Genomic DNA, 20,377 nt, shown 5'->3' with positions numbered 1-20,377 from the left:
TTTGCCCCTTCGGTTGGAGTCAAGATGAAAAGCTTTCCATGAACCACCTTTGATTGGAATCACTTTTGTTACCTTCAGTTTGGCCAGATGTTCCCTAATTACTTTATCTGACAAGGATTTTCTTTAACATGAAGACATCTTTACAGGAAGAGTTATGTAAGATCCTTGTTTAGTCTCTTTGCCCAAGTGAAGTAAGCCACACTAGGCTTCATCGTCAAGGCTGGATTTTATGCTTGAACATGCAACTTAACATCAAAAGCTTGATCTTTTTTATTATTCAGCACAGCCTTTTTAGACCAACTCTAACAAGAACCAAATGGCACATTTTAACTTGGGATTTAAAACTTTTATTTTTTAAAGCTAGAACGGAGTCACACAGCTTTTTCCTGGGGCTGACGTAGCTCTGTGTAATACCTTAAAGCCAGAATCTGACACCATTACTCGTTTAAAATAGGACTTACCTATATGAATAAACCCACTGAACAACGCTACTCAGCATGAGTCAAGGTTACCAGATCAGTCCTGCTTTAGGGCTGATCTTTAGCCCATCGAAGACAGAGATCAAAAACCTCCTTCTGTTGACTTGAGTCAGTCATTGAGTGGTCTGACGGATCCTCTGCCCGTTACTCATGCGACAAGTCTTTGAGAGTTATTAAGCCAAAGAAGGAAGTCCCTAAGCCTTTAATTACCGGAACTGCCCGCTGCTGGAGGTGGAATATCAGACGTCATGGAACAACAATCTGATCAGTATAGTGAGGCATATGTTCCTATGCACCGGTCATTTGAGACGCTTGGCCTTGATTTGCTACTTGGCTGCTGTCAGCCAACTTTCACTCAGGCTAGGCAGCCCAGTCCTCTGGTGTTACCTCCAAATACACCACACAGAAAAGAAAATGTGATCACTAGTGCTAGGCAGGAATCCCAGGAACATTTTTGAGCTTTCAAATTTTTTTCCATTGTACATTAAGACAAAAACAAAGCTTTTCAAAAGTCCTCAGAGAGGCAGTGAGCCATGTCAGAAGAGCCACCAGCCAAGGGGCTGAAGCCCTTATGTCAGATGTAGACAACCAGGGTCAGGTCTCTAGCGTTCCTGATTCAGCACAGAGCCTGGGTCAGCCACACGCCAGGTTAGCAACCGAGTCACAGGGCTATTGGCTATTCTGGGAAGGGTTTCCTTTTTGTCTCTCATTTTGTCTCTCATTTTGAACAGAAATTGCATCCGGGACCTGAGAAGCCTTCCCAATGGAAGCAGCTTTCTCCAACAGAATTCAGCTTTGCCAGGAAGATCCCAAAGGGCTCTGCTGATCACAGTACAATCAAAATATACTGCTCAGATGCTTAGCTTAGAGATTGGATGCATCAGTCATCTGTGTCGTTCAGTGATTAGCAGTACAGTATGTTCTTGGCTTTGGTTTTGAAACAAATCCACTTAATTTGGTTGCTATGTATTAAAACTTAGAGGCGGTTCGATGCAGTTTTGAGTCACTTAGCTTGATGGATGCTACCGTTACATATGCAAATTAATGTCCCAAGTTTCATCGCCACCCCCCCACCTCTCCCCCGCAAGGAGGTACACCAGAGGATGACCTTAAGAGCCTCCTACAGTCACTAATCACCTATTCTGTCAATCCTAAGTGCAATTCTCAGTAGCACTTCAGCACAAGCCTGGAAGCTCGGCTGAACTGGGTATGAGGTTCACTGTGTCTACCTGCCTCCTAGCCCTACACTTTCTAAACTTACCCTCATGCTGCAGGCATCAAGCATAGATGTCCACCAGGAGCAATGCCGCAATTGCATAGCCCAGCCCTTCCACACCCCTCTTCCTCTGCCTACTGCCCCGAAGCAGAGACAAGTCTGGAAGCAGAGACAAGAGTCCCACAGACTGATTCCTAGAAGAGCTCTACTTCACAGATCATAAGCTACGCAGCATGATGTGGATGGCTTTGGTGTGGGCCTCAAGGAATGGTATAGATGGGGAAGTGCAGATCTTGTAGCTTTGGGCTAGTTGAGAACAACCTTAGAGTTGACCCAAGAAGTCAGCATAGACATAGCTGTGCAACATATTCAGCACTGCTGAATCCAGTTGGCTTGTAGGGACAACTCTCTCACTGTCTTTATTGATTTCTTAACATTGTCATGCTTTGGATGGAGATTACATTTGCTCTTGAAGGTAAATTATTTCTGGAAAGTTATGTTTGGTACTTTGAGAAGGTCTCTCTCTTGCTTCTCATTCATGCTTCATGTTTGTTTTAAAAAATAGTGTCTTACCTGTATGCACCGAACATTGATCTGTGGCATTTGCTATGCTGTAGCTGCTGGTATACTGTAATTTTCACTTGTTCCCTAAATTTATGGGATCCTGCTGTTAATCAAGCTGAGCTATCCTCAGCGAATGCCTGTAGTAATGCATTCATGGATGCCTACAATGTTATAGCTGATCTACAGATAAAATTCATGACCCTAAAAAAGAGATCCTTAACACACAAACTCAATATCTCTGTTAGTTCCAGTAGTATTATATGAAAGGACACTGTCAGGAAAATTAAAAAAATCTGAGACCTGCCTGAGATAGTCCACCAGGCTACTGTGGGTATGTGCCACCTTCAATAGCCAAGGGCACACGTGGCAGCGATGTGGCTGGCATCACATCTGGCTTCCTTTGACTCTCCTGCTGGAATAGCCAGATATTGCAGCTGGATTGACGGGGGGCAGCCTTCAGTATGATTTTGAAGCAGGACTTGAACTCATGCTGCTGGAGTGGCAGCAAGATGCCATGAACTACTCTATGCCAGGCTCCAGTGCTGGGAAAATTGGGTTCCCTAAATTAGAATTTTTAAAATAACCAGCCTTACTGGATGCAAGATCCATAGAAATATCCCCATAATTATTATGCCTTTTAATGAAATGGGTTTGGGGGAAAGTTTCCTGCAATTTTTGGCAAACCTAAATATTGCCACATTGCACTCATTCACAGGAACTTGAAAGTGAACTCAAAAATGAAACCAAATCACCTGCAGCTTTAGCTAGCAGGTGATCCAAGGCCAAATCGTCCTCATTAATGAAACTCGGATCAGGCCATTAATGCCTATAGTAGTTTAATGTTAATTGGCAGCTAGTCATTTTTCTTCAGAACAGATTAAGTAAACCTCTGCCTCTAGCCTTTGACAAGCCATCAGAAATGCTTTGTCAGTATATTAGTGACACATTAATTATATATAAGGAAAACCTCTGCAGAAATGAAAAAGGAAAAAAACCCCATCAATATTCAAGATGTTGACTTTGGGGTATGTGGTTTCCATCTCTAAGGCTGCATGTTTTCCTTCAAATTTCCTTCCATGCTCCTTCAGTTCAGAACATTTTTCACACTCAGCTAGAAATCTCCTTGTTTCCCAGTCAACTTGGAAATGATGTTAGCGCTAGAAAAAACCCAACTACATCCATATCTTTCTGCCAGGGGAAGCCAAGGTCTACTGGTAAACTTTTCAAAGAAAGGGTCAGGAAATATTGGTCCTGAATATCTGATGTAAAACAGTACCATAGTTACTTCCATGGATGGCACAAAACATTCAACACACAACATGGCGAATTCTTGTAATATTGCCAGTCCCAAGCATCCAAATACTATGAGTCAGGCTCCAAAAAATAATCATGAGTGTGGCATTAAAGTCATAAGATTGGTAAAAATAATTTCTTTCACATCATATTTTGACATCTGGACATTTAGGTCACACTGTGTACACAAGCTTAGTCTTCTTGCAGCATCCTGGAGCCTAGACATTCAATCCTTTTAGATAAAAGGCAAAAGATACTGAGCTCAAGGAACTGGGGCTTTTAGCAAATCAGTGTATGGTGTGGGCATATCTCCCCCACCTTGAGCCACTTGGCTCAGAAGCGAGTGCCACAATGAAGTGCTTCAACTCCACTACCACATCCACTGCACCCCAAAACAGACCCAAGAGAGGGAGCTTGTAGCACTCACGCAGTGCTACACTAAGGCTGCTATCTATATCCTGTCCCCGTCAGGGTGAAGCATAAGCAGAAGTGATGTGGCGTGCATCTCGGGCACTTCCTAATTTAGTCCTGAGGTAGCCCTCAAGCCCTGTGCGAGTGAGCATTGGCAACGCTGCACTCCAATAGCAACCACAGTTTCTGCCGGGCCATGCTCCTAGGCAGGGACAAAGTCAGCACAGTTGTTCTTGCAGTGCAAACCATAAACAGCTCTGTGCAACTGGTTGGGCTTCCCTCCTTCCAGCTTGCGAGGTAGGACGTTCCAGTTTGCATTGTCCCAGCTCCACGTCTCTGTTAGCATGGCATAAGCTCTGTGGGGCAGGGTTGCATCTGCTTCACAGCCCCCGGTCCCCTGTTTAGGTAGAGCCGAGTCCTAGGATTCTTAATTAAACAAAGCATTAAGCTTCATATTCTTCCTTCCCGGCCCTCCTCCCTAAAAGCCCTAGTCTTCAAAAGGCAGCATCCGAATGCTCTGCCTACCAAGCGAAGGCTTAGCTCACACTGTGGGATCATGTCCGCTCCGCCTGTTCAGTACTGGCGTGGGGAAGCGTCATTTCAGCTGCCATTGAAAATCCATTCCTGACCACAGCATGAGGTTTTCAACAGTTCTGGGCAGTTTTGGAGGCTTATCATGTTTCCAGGGCTTCGAAAGTTCACAGGTAAACTAAGATTAATCCTCTATTTATTTTTCCTCTCTTACAAGACAACTTATTCAAAAAAAGAAATGTGTTCCTTCTCCCTTTTCAATGTTTTGTGCAAGCAGCTAACACAAGGCTCTCCCCTAGCCCAATTATTCTCTATGCTTTTCCATAGCAAAAATCATTAGAACCAGTACATTTACTTGCTCCCGTTTGTGAAGTTTTGCAGGGATTTAAAAAGTAAGATGTCATCTTTCCCCATGTGTCTTTTATTCACCTCCATTTTCTGAATCAGACTCAGAATCCACTAATTCTACTATATTCAGGTTATTGTTGTTCCCAAGGACTGTGTTTTTTAACGTGGCACAAAGGATGGAAATATCGGAGGACTGATCCAGGTTGTTGTCATCACCAGATATCCTTTCAGCTTCGTTGGATGTCGAATCAGAATCTGGTGGGATTATTAAGTAAGAGAAAAAGAGAGAGCTCTTTTAAGCAAGTGAAGATGAGCATCACCGTGGGTTAGTAGCCCCGTATACTAGAAATGTCACTGAGCTGTGCAAGCCCTTTCTTAAAAATTAACACCTCCTGCTTATTAATATTGGTGGCCACCACTTGCTTCTGTCTCTATTTCATTTAACAGGGAAATTTAACAGTGCTGTTGGCAAGCAAATTAACATGTAAAATAATAATAAACTGATCAGAGAAAGTACAACATGCAGCCGAGAGGGCATGAGGGGTCTTGCAAAGTTTAGCAGGTTAAAGGAAGGCCCCTCACTGTCTCAGAGTCCAAGCCTCCACTCTACCACAGCCACTCTGCACCGCATGCTGGGAGCGAGGCAACAGCAGTACTACGCTGGTCCAGACGTGGCCATCTGCCTTGTGACCCAATTTGCCAAGTATAACTAAGGTGCTAGTCTTCAGATATCAAGAATAATGACTCCAAGAACAGCCTATGTACAGAAAAGCTTACATGCATCAACACAGCATTAGCTGACTTCACCTGAGGTGTCATCGTCCTTATTTGCTGACAAGTCTGCGAGGTCAGCAAAAGCAATCCCATCACGAACGCTCATCTGATTGGCATTTCCAATCATGACATTGTCCAGAGTAGACTTATCGATGCCGAGTCTCTGTGATGAAGTTCCCCCTGTCCTACTGGGTGTGCTGTTATGCAGTGAAAATGAAGAACGGCTAGAAGGAATTTGACCAAACGAATCTACAGTGAAGAAAAGGACATGAACAATAAAAATGATGGCACCAAAACTTCACAAAAGGTGCTGCTTGTGGTTCTCAGAGTTGGGGTGGGAGGGACTTGCATTGTAATAGCAAGAGTGGCAGTATCCAATGGACCCTAACTTCCCAGAATGGAAGAAGATTCTTGAAAAGAAGCAACTTTACCCAAAAAAGGAAGAGGTGGTGACAACAGACAGCACTACACCAATTCCGGTAATTGGGAACTTGTATAATGATTTCCCATGGTCAAAAATGACTACGTATGGGACTCCTTATTTTACAGAGGATGATAAGCAGCCTTCCCAAGGCCATCATGTAAGTGGAACCAGGTCTCCTGGCTCCCACTCCCGCACTCTGAGCACTGCAAAAGGCTGCCCCTCTCTCATCCAGCCTTCCCCTTTGAAGCCACAAGTCATTCTTTCCTTACATGGGTAGGGGGCAATCTGTACATGCAATATTAGCCTTGGCCTCTTAGCCTCATCTCCTGCTCTACACGCTTTAGAACAAAGCTGGCCCTGCCTAGCTGGGATGCAGGCTTCAAGCCAAGGCTTATATACTATGATTCAAGAGGCAGCAGAGTCAAAGGGATGGCTTGGAGATTGGTCAAGGAGAGCTTTTATTATAGGCACAAGCTAAATCTGAGTTACTCCAAGAGCTATGTTCAAGATAACTTTCCCTCAAATCTCTACCCTAAAGCCACTCTTCTTCAGAAAACTCCCTTTCTGCTGTTGTGAAAAGGTGTCAGATGAGCACAGAAAGGGTCAAAGGGCAATAATTGCTCCCGCTATACAGACTCCAAAGCCCAAAACTGGCCCCATAATGCGTATTTTAACATGTGCAGAGCAATTCAAGAACTTACTCCTAAAAGATGGGGTTTTTGTGGCCAGTAGGGGGAGATTTTGCTCATTCATTTCACCAACACACACCACAAACCAACGTTGTGCACCTACCTTTTTCTGAAGTTCCACATTGGCCCACCTGCTCTGCTGGGCTGTCAACAACGTCTGTCTTGATAACATCCATTTGATTTTGATTACCAACCAGAACATTTCTGAGCACGGACTCAGTCACCTGGATGTCCTGGTCACACGGCATAGCCGCTTTAGCTTCCGAGTCATCGTATGAGGTCTTGGCAGTCTTTGTTGAACACGGAGAACTCCAAACAGTTGGGTTACAATCTGCACCATACATGCAAAAGGAAATCATTGTTAAGGAAAAGGGGGCTGCACATATTTACAACATCATCCCCTTAAAATCAAGTCTAAACAAATCACTTTTTGGTAATTCTCTGTGTTTACTCTCCCATGCACATTGGAATATTTTGTTTCAAGCAACCAAGACATGGGCAGGCTGTAATAGCCTACTGAAGTCAATGGCCATCTTTCCATTGATATCAAGGGAGTTTGGATTAGATCCGGTAGAGCAGTGGGAGTCAACCTTTTTGGCAAGTATGTTACAAATAAGCCCTACACCTTCTACGAGTGCCACTCCAATCCCTTTACTCAGCCTGATCCATCTCTCTGCTTTCTGCTTCCTGCCCTGTGCTCCTGGCCTGATCTGCTGTTCTGCTTTCTGCTCCCTGTCCTATCTGCAGCTGTGCTCCCTGCCCTGTTCCTGATCCGCTGCATGCCACACAGAGAGGCTGCCCATGCCACTTGTGGCATTCATGCTACAGGTTGGCCACGCCTGCTGTAGAGGATCTCATCTCAGCAGAGTTACTGAGCATCAGGGACTGCAGTCACAGCTCACAGCTGTCCTGTAACCAATGTGCTATGCTCTGGGAAGATCTGACGAGTTAAAATGCTTCATATCTACTCCTTATTTGAAATGGAGGCATCCAAAGAACAAAGAGGTGCTATCAGATGCAACACAGATATTTTTACATTTTGAGTAAGACCTCATCTATGCCGGGGTAATATGGTTGTCAGTCTAATAACACTATACAATGATTTAGCATGCACTGCAGATAAGACCTGCCTTGTTTCATGACATCTGGCTGCACCAAGCAAAACACAACGATCCTAATTTACAATATTCTGCACCTCCACTTGTTAAGATTGCTGTTGGCCTGGCCACTCAATCAGTGAAAGCCAAGTTAATATCTACAGGTGCAAATGCAAAGTTTTTTCATGTACATTTAGAGCCAAGGTTGAGAGTAGCTGTCCATTCAGTTAACCAAACCTCAGGATTTAAAAGATCTGTGAATGTTTGGAGTTGGGATATAATATATATGAATGGCATTAAGGAAAACTCTGAAGTAGAATACATAAAGTGGGTTGAAAGCTGGTTATACAGGAAAAGACAGATTCATCAAATTAAAAGATTTTGTGGAACGCATCAGTTTTCACAAAGAGAAAAATGTCAACTTTTTAATATTTTTTATTTAATTGCATTGAGATTTTTATTTCCATTTAAAATATGAATCTCAATATTGTATTGTTGTAATGTTTCAATATTATGGCAATTACACTATTTGATGTTACTTAATAGAAAGTTTTTGGCATTTCCGTTTGAGAAGCCACTTAAAAATCTTGACATTTTATTCAAGTCTAAAACAAACATGTTTCAAAAAGTCACTTAGCCGATTTTCTGACCAGTTCTAGTTCAGTGCCTTTTGATTACTAATTATGATGGCTATTGTTCATAAATAGTAGAACATTAATAACATTTTAGAGAGAAATAATTACCATCGTTTTTATCCATCACGTTTGCAGTATTGTTATGCCCAATCTGTGTAGCAGTGGAATGAGAAATATGAACAGCGCTGTGATCCCCTGGCAGACAAATATTGTTTATTGGATTAGCCTGAAGAATATAGGTTATATGCGACTTCACTTCAGGACCTGTTGCTTTGTAATCTGTAACAAAATAAAAGGCACATTAGTCATTAATAGATTGACAAGTTACCGTCAAAGTGATTATATATGGAATGGGGTGAGAAAAACCAAACTGGAAGTTCAGCTTTATGGAAGAAAGCTCTTAGAAATGGCTCTAATTAAGTCACTCACAGCATCTTGTGTACTCAGCGCCCCGTGCTTCAAAATGGCTCATTCAATGCGCTTTAGTGAAAGCACCCCCACCTCCATTTGAAATGCTGGAACGCTGAGTACACAAGGTGTGGAGGCTACTGGAGTGTGCTAATTAGCACGCTCCAGCAGACTTGATCAACCAAGTCTGCTCCAACGCGCTGCAATTACAGCGCATCAGAGCAGTGTCCCTGCACATCTACAGGTACCCTATGAAAGCAAGTGTGAGCGAATGTAACCTCTGATCAAACCAGTCAGTAGTGAAAGCTGCTGTACATCACCCAGTGGTACCCAAAAATGAGGTACAGTAACCAACAACAATAGGGATGCCATATATCTAAAGGCAAATGCTGATCTTTGTAAAAGAACCGATCAACCAAAATGTGATGAAACAATTCCAGAAGGAGAATTATACAAGACTTCTCTTTTTCCAGTAGATAACATCATCTAGCGGTTACTCAGTGCTAAAAAGATCAAGACTTCTGAGTTCTGAATTTGTGGGGAGGTATATGCATTATTCCCATGCGACACACAGGGGACTGGGATCACAGAGCTGTTAAATCACGGCCTACCCCAGGTCCCCACAAAGGGAATCCACAAGATGAGTCAAGGGCATTGACTGGAGCCTCCCAACCCCCAACCCTCTTCATCATCATTTATGCTTAAAGGTAAAGCCATCGGCAAACCTTAGTGTGGATACGCAAATTGAAAAGTAGTCAAAATTCTCTGATCTGAACTGGCTCAGGAAAGGAACTTGGTTCTCTAGCTGAAAGTCTTTACAGCCAAAAAGAAAACAAAGCACTCTTTTGTGATGGAGCCCAGAATCGGGTTATGAAGGTCTCTCCCAGTACAGTACCTGCTCCCTTGCTATAACATGACCACAGTTTCTGTTCCTCATTGAAGTGGAGGAGATGTTTTTTCATCAGTGCATATAAATCTGGATTGACGTCCTTTTGCGTCTGCTTCCCAAGGTGTTTGGCAATGCTTAAAGCCCTCTGAGGTCCATTTTCATGCAGATATGTGTACATCCTATCCTCTGAGAAACAAAGGCCTGGCTTATTGATTCAATCTGACTACAGGAGGATAATCTAGCTCTGTTTGTAGCATGTCCCCTGGAAAGACTGGGCCAAGAGTACCCACCCTGGCATCTGTGGCCATTCACAGTCCATCGACTTGAAGGACTTCTCCAGGATTGTGAGTAAGGAGCGCCAGGTTACCACCCAGGCACAAGTGCCCAGACTCGGCCCCACCACTGTATTTGCTGAAGAGGAAACAGGGAGTAGGGGCAACCCTGGCTCTGCTTGCAGGCACCGATTACTAGGGTTGGTTGGCTGCACGTGTTTAAGAGGGGAGTAAGCCCCTAAAGGCATGTTGCAATGCCTCTACACCCCTTTGCACCAATGGCATCTGGGAAGGACTCTGCCTCTCTGAAAGAATATTACTAATGGTTCATGTGGGAAAAATCAGGCTGTGCCTGCCACATCCCATTGCCTATACAAGCACTAGCAAGGGAATGGCATTTGCTAGGCCTCTACACGTGCTCTCGCACAGCAGTTCCCAAACTGCCAGACTGTGCACGACCAGTTTAAAATGATACAACCTGAAGCACCACCAACACATTTTTGTTATATAAAGCAATTATAATAACTCTCTTAAAGTGTACCACTGACAGGTTGTCTGCGTATCACTGGTGGTGCACGTGCCACAGATTGGGACTCTAGCATATCAGTAAACCTCCATTGTGGCTGCTGACATGCAAGGAATTAAAATCAACCTATTCAGTGTTACAAATTTCACATGCACCAAATGGCTTACGTGTTTCTGTCAGCCCGCTGTTGTTTCTCGCAGGCACCACAGCATTCCCACGCCGGCCCCACGGCACCAGGGCAGTGTCAGCTACAAGACAGAACATTGTCGGGCACTGTAACTTGGATGAAAAGAGAACTGTGAAAGATCTGCTGTTTAGCCAGACAGAGGGACAAGGTCCTCCTCCTTCTCCTCTCTTGTACCAGTCTCCAAAGCCACATTTGCATCCTTGCTCGATTCCTTCGCACAAGCCCAGAGAACAGGGGGCTTTGCAAGCATTCAGTCGGAAGAGCTGATGGCCCATTTCTAGAGCACGCAATACAAGGTGGGGCATGTGGATTGGACTTGACCGGGCAAACACAGGGGCACTTCTTGACCTGTGCATGGGCTTTGTCGTTCTCTCTAGTTATTTTACGGCCACTGGCTGGAAGTACCTTGTTCCCCACGAACGGGAGGAAACGCTCGAGTTTAACAGCAGAGAGGTTCTTGCAGATTTTTCTGTTGGGAGTGATCTGCCTTCCAGAGGAAAAAGGGGAAAATTTTAGGAGGTCCACAGGATGCAAAGTGCATCTGGCTGGTTCCTTCTGCAGAAGCTGCAGTTACAGACCTAACCTCCCACAACTTCTCCTGACATCTTCCATGACGTGAGGCAGGATGGCCTTCCAGGATGGGCCAAGAGGCAGTGCCTCATCCTTGGGCATCTATACATGAGTTCTGGGGTGGGGGACGGGGGGCGCTTTAATTAGAACAGCTCCAAGAGCTGTTCTAATTAAAGTGCCTGAAGCATCACGTATATTCATCATCCTGTGCTTCATTCAATGAGCTTTAGTTTGAGTGCCCCTGCTGCCATTTTGAAACATGGGGAAACCGAATAGACACGACAGGTTGTTGGAGCACATTAATTAACACACTCCGGCAGACTCGATTAATCGAATTAGCATGTGTCCGGTGTGTGTATAGATGCCCCTCGTGTGCTGGAGGAGAATCTAGAGCATGCTGCCTCTACCACAGCTCTGACATATGCAGAGGCTCTTGTAGGGAGGTAGGGAGGTATGCCGGACAGGCTGAACTGCCCTTTCTATGGGTGAAAGTGTGAGAAGGGGCCTGACACCCAAAGATAGGCCTGAGTCAGCTTTAGTTGGCTTCTGGAATGCACAAGACTGCAAATATTCCTAAAAAGCTGTTTTAAGCAGTGTGTTCTCAGAAAGCATGACACAGGGTTTATTTATCTTCCCTACAAATCCCTCTGGACGCTACTATCAGTGCAGGATGTGCTCTGGACTACATGTACCTTCTGCTTTATTCAAATTTCAGTTCTGTATGAAAGAGAGAGAGAGAGAGAGAAAGCCAATTGACTTGCTACCCACTGGACTGAGTAAAAAATGAATTCCAAGTAATTGAGGTCAAGGGCTCAATGGTCTCTGATACAGTTAGGCTGTAATGTAGCTATAGCCTTGCAAACAGAATCTCCTCTCAATTGCTCTCAGTATCAGAAGGTTGCAGATAGAGCATTAAAAGGTTTCCAAAACATTTACCAGCTGCCGGCTGGGGGGTTTTGCAACAGCTTTCCAGCTCCGTACCGTCTGCGCAGACAACCCATTTGCCACCCTCCTGTTTCTGTACTTGGCCTTCCTTATGCAGCGTGTACAGCGCATTATTGGCTTCCCGCTTTGTAATTGAACATCCACTGGCAACTTCCATGGCCTTTTTTGGAGTCTCAGCTGCCCTTAAATAGTCCAAGATGCGTTGCTTCACTTCTGAAGCTAAAGGCAAGAACAAAAAGCTGTCTATAAATTAAAGCAATTAAAAATTGGTTTTGGATTGTTATTTATTTATTTTGCAGCTGAACTTCCCCCCCATTAAGCTCTGGCTTGTATTAGGATTTGGAAGCATGGGCATAACAGGTATATAATTATAATCACAGAAAGCAAAAATGTACCTCAGCCAGAGAGCACAGTTTGACGATGGAGGCAGGAACCGTGAAGAGACTACAGGATGTTGTGGCTTGGCACTGCCCCTATCCATCATGGCCACTGTGCTGCTACAAAAAGGCTCTTTTGAAATCTTGTGTGTTTAGTCGCTCACAATGCCTCCATGGGAGTAGTCACTATCAGCTTAAGGACTTATTTTTTTTAAGTGACACCCTTATTATAGCCGCACATTCCTGGCTGTGAAGGACCTGTTTGTCCACCTCACAGGACTAGTATCACTGACGATGTCCATATCCTGTCCTCCACTGTAGTGACAGATTGTAGGATGTGGTATATTTAGACCATAAATGGACTTTATTTAAAAGAAATGATGCATGGAAAAGCCCTGCATACATTCAAAGCTGGTTCCCTGGTTGAAGCTAGTCCCATAACTAAGAGCACTGACAGAAGTGACATTTTCTTGTGTGACTGGCCCCCTAAGGGCTCTTCAGCCATGCCCTGATAGACATGCATGGCTGCAGAGCCCAACTGCATGACAGTCTGAATCCTCATTACATGAGCGTTCAGATGAAGATGCTCCAAAGAGAATCACCTTCATTAATATCTGTCAGTCCATGCTGGGATCCCCAGCCCTGGTACTGTCTTCAGAATGGGAGGGGGAGAAGTGAAGGGAGGAAGCTTGGTCTGCGTTTGCCCAGCCTGCACTGGAGGGTGGGGCAGGTGAATTGGAGCCTCCTTCCCCCTAGGTCAGGGCTAGGGGAGACAGTCTGCAAACATGCAGCCACTCCAAACTGGAGCTCAATCCCCCAACCCCCTGGACATCTGTTGAGTCAGGGTGGATCGCTGTAACTCATGGCACATGTTGTAAAGCACCATGAGTTACAGCAGGGAGCTGCACATCTATTAGCACCCTAAGGCATGAAGGAATTGGCATTCCACTTTCCCCGGGTCTGCCTTGAGAGGGTTTTTTTTTATGAAAACTAGAAAATAGTGTGAAGTGGAGCAGACCTTGAGGTGCCCCCTCACCAATGACCACACAAAGAGCAGGAAGAGCTTCTCTAATCAGAAGTACATTGGTATATCTCACCAAACCCCACTTTATTTCCCCTGGAATACCAATGCTGAGAAATGCTACCAGCACGTTTGCCCTTGCATGCAAACTAATTTAATCAAGATACAGGAAATGTGAGGCAAGTGAGCTTAGCTGTCATTTTACAAAAAACAATTAAATGCATGAGATGTGTCCTAATGATATTATTAAAAAGAAATTCCAATCTTCCATTAGCAGCAGCATTAATTATGGTGAGCACATTACATTCACTATCATTTACAAGAAGAAATCTTGTTGCTATACAGCCTTTTAGAAAAATTTAAAAATAAAAACATTTGATTCAATCCCCCCAGGAAAGCCCCCACAAGAAGCCACATTTGAATGAAGCTGTGATTATCTTTGTTTTTTCAGGCTGGTAGTAAAAGAAGTCATAAATAATGTTCAGCAACACACTGTGAAATGCTGTATTTTTTCACACATTATGCACGCCTTTTTCCCCCCAGAAAAATCTGCTGTAAACTGGTGTGCATATCATATATAAAAGAATATGGTTAGAGCAGTTTCTGCTAATCACTGGACAAAAACAAAAGTAAAGCCTGCATGTGATCCCCAAGGCTCAGCTCCCTAACTGCTGCTACTCATTTACTTACTACAAGGAAAGATCTTTTTCTTCATTCTGCCTTTCAAAATCAAGGTGTGTGTCTTATTCCAGGGCATGCAATAAGTGAGAAAATATAGCTTCTTTTACCCATTATACACAAGCTATGGGTCAATCTACAAGAAGATGTGAAGAACTCATGGGCTTTTGTACAACTCAGTGACTAAAGCAAATCACCTTTTGCCATTGGAAAAGTGCACAAGCAGTTTAGGGCTATACATTATGCATTGAGTTAGCCACAATAATCCCAAAAGATGATTATGCATATTAACTATATGTATTCAAAATCTGGATGCTACATCTGGCAGCCTGAGCACCTCTCTAACAGCAATGATTATGCTAGGCCCCAGGTACTGAAGGGACTTTGCTTTATCCCCTCAAAGCAATTGAGATCTCATCTGAATCAGGGCAAGACTTTGTTTTGTAGGGCAGCCTTTCCAAGGAAGAATGGCATTGAATCCCAGCTTATGTTCTTCAAACTGAGTCTTAGTTACATGCTGTCCTCCCCTCCCCACCCACACTGAAAAAAAAAACAGTTCAGGAAGAAAGAAAGAAGAATTTTGCTGGAGTTTCCTATCTTTTAAGTTACATTTCCTCTGGCTTTTGCTGTGGGAGGAGCCATTGATCAGCTGTTAAAAACGTCCTTGGATGGTACCCAAGATTCCTTTACAAGTTAGGACTGATTTTGGAATTACTGACTGATCTCAAGAATCTGAGATCAAATGCACCTTCCCAACTGAAAGAGAAAGTCATCAATAGAGCTCACCATAAAAGGACATTTATTCAGGGCCATGAGCAAACTTATTATACATCAAAGCTAGCTTGTAGTGAGGTTTTCAATCCAAATTCAGCATGGGAGCACTTAAAAATATATAACTCAGCTAAAATTCAACCCATGCAGAGAGCCATGTGGCTATCAGCAAAAGCTGTCTGAGAACAAGCAAATGCATCAGTTGAGTGATTATGTGGATACCTGCTGAAAGAGGGGGATTTGCAATTATCCATGGATGATTTTCTACATGTACATCTCCCGTTATAGTGTAAAATCAATTAACAATAGTCATTTGCTTCTGAACACATTGGTTGGAGAGAAACATTAGTTCAGAAACATTAATTTCTGGACAAATGTTTACAATTAAAATGTAATTTTGATTCCACTCAAGTCCTGCAACAACACATTGTATCTAGGCCAAATTCAGAGGATAAATGAGCAACTTCAAAAAATACAGTTCAAGCTGCAGAATGATGGGAAATGCCCCCATATGGTTTGCTTTTAGGAGGATATGAGATGCCTAGTAAAGATGGGGAAGGGATCAGACTGTTCTTGCTTCATAAAACTTTGTCCCTTGACAAGCAAGCTCCAAAAGAAACTTTTTGCACAATTCTGAAGTGTTTGGAAGCAACAGCCAGCAAAGACAGAGAAGGACACTGTGCCAATACAAACTGTAGCCAAATACCACCCAAATACCACCCTTTTCCAGGGTCACCCAGCTGGAAAACTTAAGAGAGAAACTGGAAAAAAAAAAAAGCTTGGATTTGTCCTCACTTCCTCTTTCCTTCTCCAAAAGGGCAGCAAAGTTACTCTGCATTTACTAGGACGTAACCTAGAAGGGGACCCAACTCACAGTATTAGCAATGGGAATTTTGGCTTCATAGACATCCCCAAGGGAGAGTGAAGGAATCCACAGGAGGGTTTTTGAAGACAATAAGTAGCATGCTATACCAGAAACTCTGCTCCTAGAAAGATTTACATGGTAAGCAGTCCTTGGGGAGTCAATGAAACTTTCCACAGGAGGATGTGTAGCCATGACTGGGCCTAAAATACCTAATGATGATAAATACTGGAGAGAAGTGAAAAGAACACAGGAAGTCTATATAAAGGGGCCAGCCTTTCCAGCCAAAATGAAAAGAAAGGGAAAAGTAAAATTACATTTTCTATGGATAAACTAACTTTACAGCAAATCAGACTATCATTCATATTGGTGCTATAACCGTTACAGAAATGGCTCCTGCACAGTCTTGAAGTGGACAAAGCACCAGTCTTATCCTGAAAGGTGCTGCCCGTGCAGAGAGCCCTCCTCTCCCATTTAATACAGTGGAAGCTAAGGGTGCACAGGTCACAGGATGAGGCCTGCGGTTGGAACACTACAATGTATTTAGATCCCCTGCTGTTGCCATGCTGACAGGGCATTGAGTATTAGACACTGGCACCCTCGTCACCCCGGCTATAGCAAGTGATGCACAGTCCACCTCCACTGTCTAGTAGCACATTAAATACAGAGCAGCAAAATGGATGGGCGTTTTCAGGTGCCAGCTCTCATCAAACCAAATTTTGGGCCATGTCATTTTTTCCCTTAATTAGTGTGATGATTTTGTGTGCACAGATTTAGTTAAAATAACAGTCCCACATGCTTCAGGCCAAGTATAGCACCTGGGGAGCATGGGTGACTGGTGCCACCTTAGTTGGGGGGGGCATGTACCCCCCCCCCCCCGCACCCTCCTAACAACCAGGCAGCAACTGGGGGGAGGGTCCCCCGATGGCCAATTGTGCCAATGGCCCCCACTGGCCGATTGCTGCGGTCGCTTCCAGAATGGCGGTGGCTATTTCTGGGAGTGCCATGGTGCTCTCACTCCCTGGCCAGTGCTTGCAACGAGCATGGCTGGTCTACCCAGCTGTTTTTACTCAACTTGTCTACTTCAGCCAACATTTTCAGAAAAACTCAGACTTCTGTCTGTTAAAGAAGGCCATTTCTAAGATTTGGGCTGAAAGCTGCCGGTTTTCCATTATTAAGTTAATGAAATTGTTATTATTGAAATAGTTCCTAGAAAAACACTCCAGTCTTGCTCATGACATCCCCGTGAAAGCAGGAACTTTTCTTAACTCCTTTCTCCAATTACAAAAAACACAGAAGACATAATTTAGCTTTCTAATCTCCACGTCTCTCAGCTTCCTGTTCTCAAGACATTTACTACCCAGCATAGTGTGTCTGCTTCAGTTTGTATGCTACAGAGCATCAGTAACAAACTGGTCAAGGAAAATAGCCAGCAGCCGGGAAAACCAGGTAGAGGTCCGAATGTAGGATATGTCTGAAAGCCAAACTTACCTTCCCTGGATGCTGCTTTTGCCATTTGTCAAAAGTCCTGATACAGATCGAAAGACAAATTCACAGTTAGCCAGAAACTTACGGACTTCAGTGTAAAAAAAAGCGCCTGCGTCAGTGCCAGAAAGAAACAAATGTACAGTCAGAACTAAGAGAAAGCCAGAACTTGTTGCTTGAGTCTTAGTTTCTAACTCCAATTTGAGGCTTGGCTTCTAATCAAGCCCTTGTGCTGTATCGGAGAAGCGGAAGTGAAACTTAACTATTGTTTTATAAAACGAAACTTACTGATCTCGCAGGACAAAGTTCTTCTTTTGTAATGGGCTGGTGGTAACACATGACACTATGACTCAGACAGTCTTGGACAAGTCTAAACTGCAGCAGGCTTCCTGTACCTCAATACAACTAGAGCAGACTTCATCTGATAAGGAAGATAAGGAGGGGAAACTTCCAACTTGACGTTTTGCCTTCTGTCTTACGGAGGGATGTTCTTTTATGCCATTTACATACAGCTCAGTTTTGCTGATCTGGAAAGGTCCTTCCCAACTCCAGGGAGTAGCCTGGATCCACATCTTCAGGCACGAGCTGTGCTCTGTAGCTTAAGGCACTCTGAGGACCACTGCATACACCAAGAATCTGAGCGCACATGCCGTGATTATTTATGCAAATCGATCATCAGAGATCGTTGCATGTGCAGTTACTGCAGCTGGGTGACCTTGTAGTAGCCAAACTTATTAGGAGCATATGCAGGTTCTGGGCTCAGAAACGTTAAGAATAAAGGCTCCATTCTGTTAAATCCCATGCTGCCAACTCTCACAGTATAGGGAGCCTTAGAGTATTTAGTGTTTTCTCTTAAAGTCTCAGCTAACCAAAGGGCAGTGCTCATGTGAAAACTCAAACAAACATCTCACTTTCATATCTGCAGAAACCAAAAAAGACAAATCCTTCAAAAGAGATGGAAACTTGAGGGCAAACAACGCCCCCCCCACCCTTCGGTTTTTCACGTGTACATTTTTAAGGCCCTTTTATAGTTCTCAAGGAACAACCTTACACTTTTAAATGCTTGGGTTTGATAACATGGCACTGGGCAAAACTATTACAAGCTGAGAGAAGAACAAGCGTGGACGGAGCAAAGAGGAGGAACTGTGCTCCCAGCAAATTGGGAAATGGAAAGTGAAATACACCACTCCTCAGAAAACCAAACCAACATGTGCCATTTCCTTGACAAGGGAATGAAAGCCTGGGTGAGTCAGAGGGCAGTCCTCCAGGAAGAAAATGATATGAGAGAAAGAAGGAACAAGGAGGTGGGAATCGTTGCCAGCCTTGGCCATTTTCAAGGGGCCTGGGCCGAGCTGCAGAAATGAGGGCTGTGCGAGGCTTCAGACTGTGCTTCGGATCCAGAGAAGCTTCGGACACTTCAGCGCTGGCTTCGTTAGGCTTTCCAAAGTCGTTCAGAGCTTCCAAAGCACTTCGGAGATCTGGCCATAAGGTATAATGGGGAATCAATGAAATATCTATAACTTTGTTGTTTTTTGTCTGATTTGGATGATATCTGCAGAGATGGTAGCCTCTGCTGAGAGCATGAAGCCTGCCATGTTTCAAGAAGATCGGTGCAGGGGTTTGGGGGGAACTGCACCCCAAATTCTTGAAAGCAAAACTTGTGTCATGCCCATGTGTGAAAGCTGCAGGGATGGTAGCCCCTGGTGAGGCCACAAAGTCTGCCAAATTTAAAGAAGATCGGTGCAGGGGTTTTGGGGGACCTGCACCTCAAGCTGCAGACAAGCAAAACTCGTGACATGGTGACACTGTGTGTGTTAAGGCACAGCAGGGTGACAGCTGCAGCGATGGTGGCTCCTACTGCGGCCACAAAGCCTGCCAGCTGTCGAGGAGATAGGGGCAGGGGGGCTCTGGGGCCCTGCACCCATAGCTGCTGATGGGCAAAACTCGTGACATGGGTGCTTGTGCAACTGTGTCTGTCTTGGGGGGAACTACTGCAGGCCTGGCTGCTAAGCTAGTGTGTCACCAGTTACCAATCAACCATGATTCACTCAGGGACCAGCTCAATACACAATTGCTAGCTAATGTAACCAGTTAATTAGCAACAATTAACACCTACAAAACCCCACACTAAGGAGAGGAAATAATCAGTACAATCAACTGCCCCAAGACAGAGACAGTCAGTCCCACAAGCACCCATGGCACGAGTTTTGCCTGTCAGCAGCTAGGGGTGCAGGGCCCCAGAACCCCCCTGCACCGATCTCCTCCACAGCTGGCAGGCAGCGTGGCCGCAGTAGGAGCCATCATCCCTGCAGCTGTCACCCTGCTGCGCCTTAACACACACAGTGTCACCCATGGCACGAGTTTTGCTTGTCCGCAGCTTGAGCTGCAGGTCCCCCCAACCCCTGCACCGATCTCCTTGAAACTTGGCAGGCTTTGTGACCTCACCAGGGGCCACCGCCCCTGCAGTTTTCACCCCCCTGTGGTGTAACACACACGTGACATGAGTTTTGCTTTCAAGAATTTGGGGTGCAGTTCTCCCCAAACCCCTGAACCAATCTTCTTGAAACTTGGCAGGCTTCATGCTCTCAGCAGAGGCTACCACCCCTGCAAGTTTCATCAAATCAGACAAAAACAACAAAGTTATAGGTATTTCATTGAGTATACCCTATGGCCGGATCTCCGAAGCTTTGAAGCCTCCTTGGAGCCGTTTTGGCTGGATCGAAGCAGAAACCCAGTCCGGAGCTCCAGATCAGATCCCTGGCATCCAAAGTGGCCGGATCCAAAGCCAGATTGAATAGCTGCTTACTCGCACAGGCCTAGCAGAAATGTGGCTAAGCAGAAGGCCAAGAGTCTGCTTCTGAGTAATGGTAGTGTGAACTTTTGCAGATGAGACAACTAGCTTGGTCAGCAAAATAAAGGAAGCCA

General features: G+C 44.5%; 1 protein-coding gene across 2 annotated transcripts; it reads right to left on the bottom strand.

The window, feature by feature from the left end:
- Positions 1 to 326: 326 nt before the first annotated feature.
- On the bottom strand, positions 327 to 17,775 carry ZBP1 (Z-DNA binding protein 1). 2 transcript variants are annotated; one of them, XM_019484497.2, is made up of 8 exons: positions 17,459 to 17,775; positions 12,250 to 12,477; positions 10,724 to 10,804; positions 9,765 to 9,944; positions 8,570 to 8,740; positions 6,833 to 7,060; positions 5,650 to 5,865; positions 327 to 5,097 (listed from the first exon to the last, which is right to left on the bottom strand). In XM_019484497.2, exons 1-8 carry the CDS (start codon positions 17,481 to 17,483, stop codon positions 4,916 to 4,918), a joined length of 1,311 nt encoding a protein of 436 aa, XP_019340042.1. In that variant the 5' UTR covers positions 17,484 to 17,775; the 3' UTR covers positions 327 to 4,915. The 2 variants fall into 2 exon arrangements, with proteins under 2 accessions (XP_019340042.1, XP_019340041.1); XM_019484496.2 differs by lacking the exons at positions 12,250 to 12,477; positions 17,459 to 17,775 and having other exon boundaries at positions 10,724 to 11,431.
- Between the last annotated feature and the right edge of the window lie 2,602 nt (positions 17,776 to 20,377).

Source organism: Alligator mississippiensis, chromosome 9 (genome assembly GCF_030867095.1).
Source record: "Alligator mississippiensis isolate rAllMis1 chromosome 9, rAllMis1, whole genome shotgun sequence".
Taxonomy (NCBI): domain Eukaryota; kingdom Metazoa; phylum Chordata; order Crocodylia; family Alligatoridae; genus Alligator; species Alligator mississippiensis.
Note: the sequence above shows the minus strand (reverse complement) of the source record. Positions and strands in the feature narration are given on the sequence as shown.

Excerpts from the sequence above, each read along its gene's own strand:
- ZBP1 (XM_019484496.2), bottom strand. The coding sequence starts at position 11,099 with ATGCACAGGTCAAGAAGTGCCCCTGTGTTTGCCCGGTCAAGTCCAATC. Across the intron at positions 8,741-9,764 it reads ATGTTATAGCAAGGGAGCAG|ATTACAAAGCAACAGGTCCT; the intron begins GTACTGTACTGG and ends ATTTTGTTACAG. Across the intron at positions 5,098-5,649 it reads TAAGGACGATGACACCTCAG|ATTCTGATTCGACATCCAAC; the intron begins GTGAAGTCAGCT and ends TAATCCCACCAG.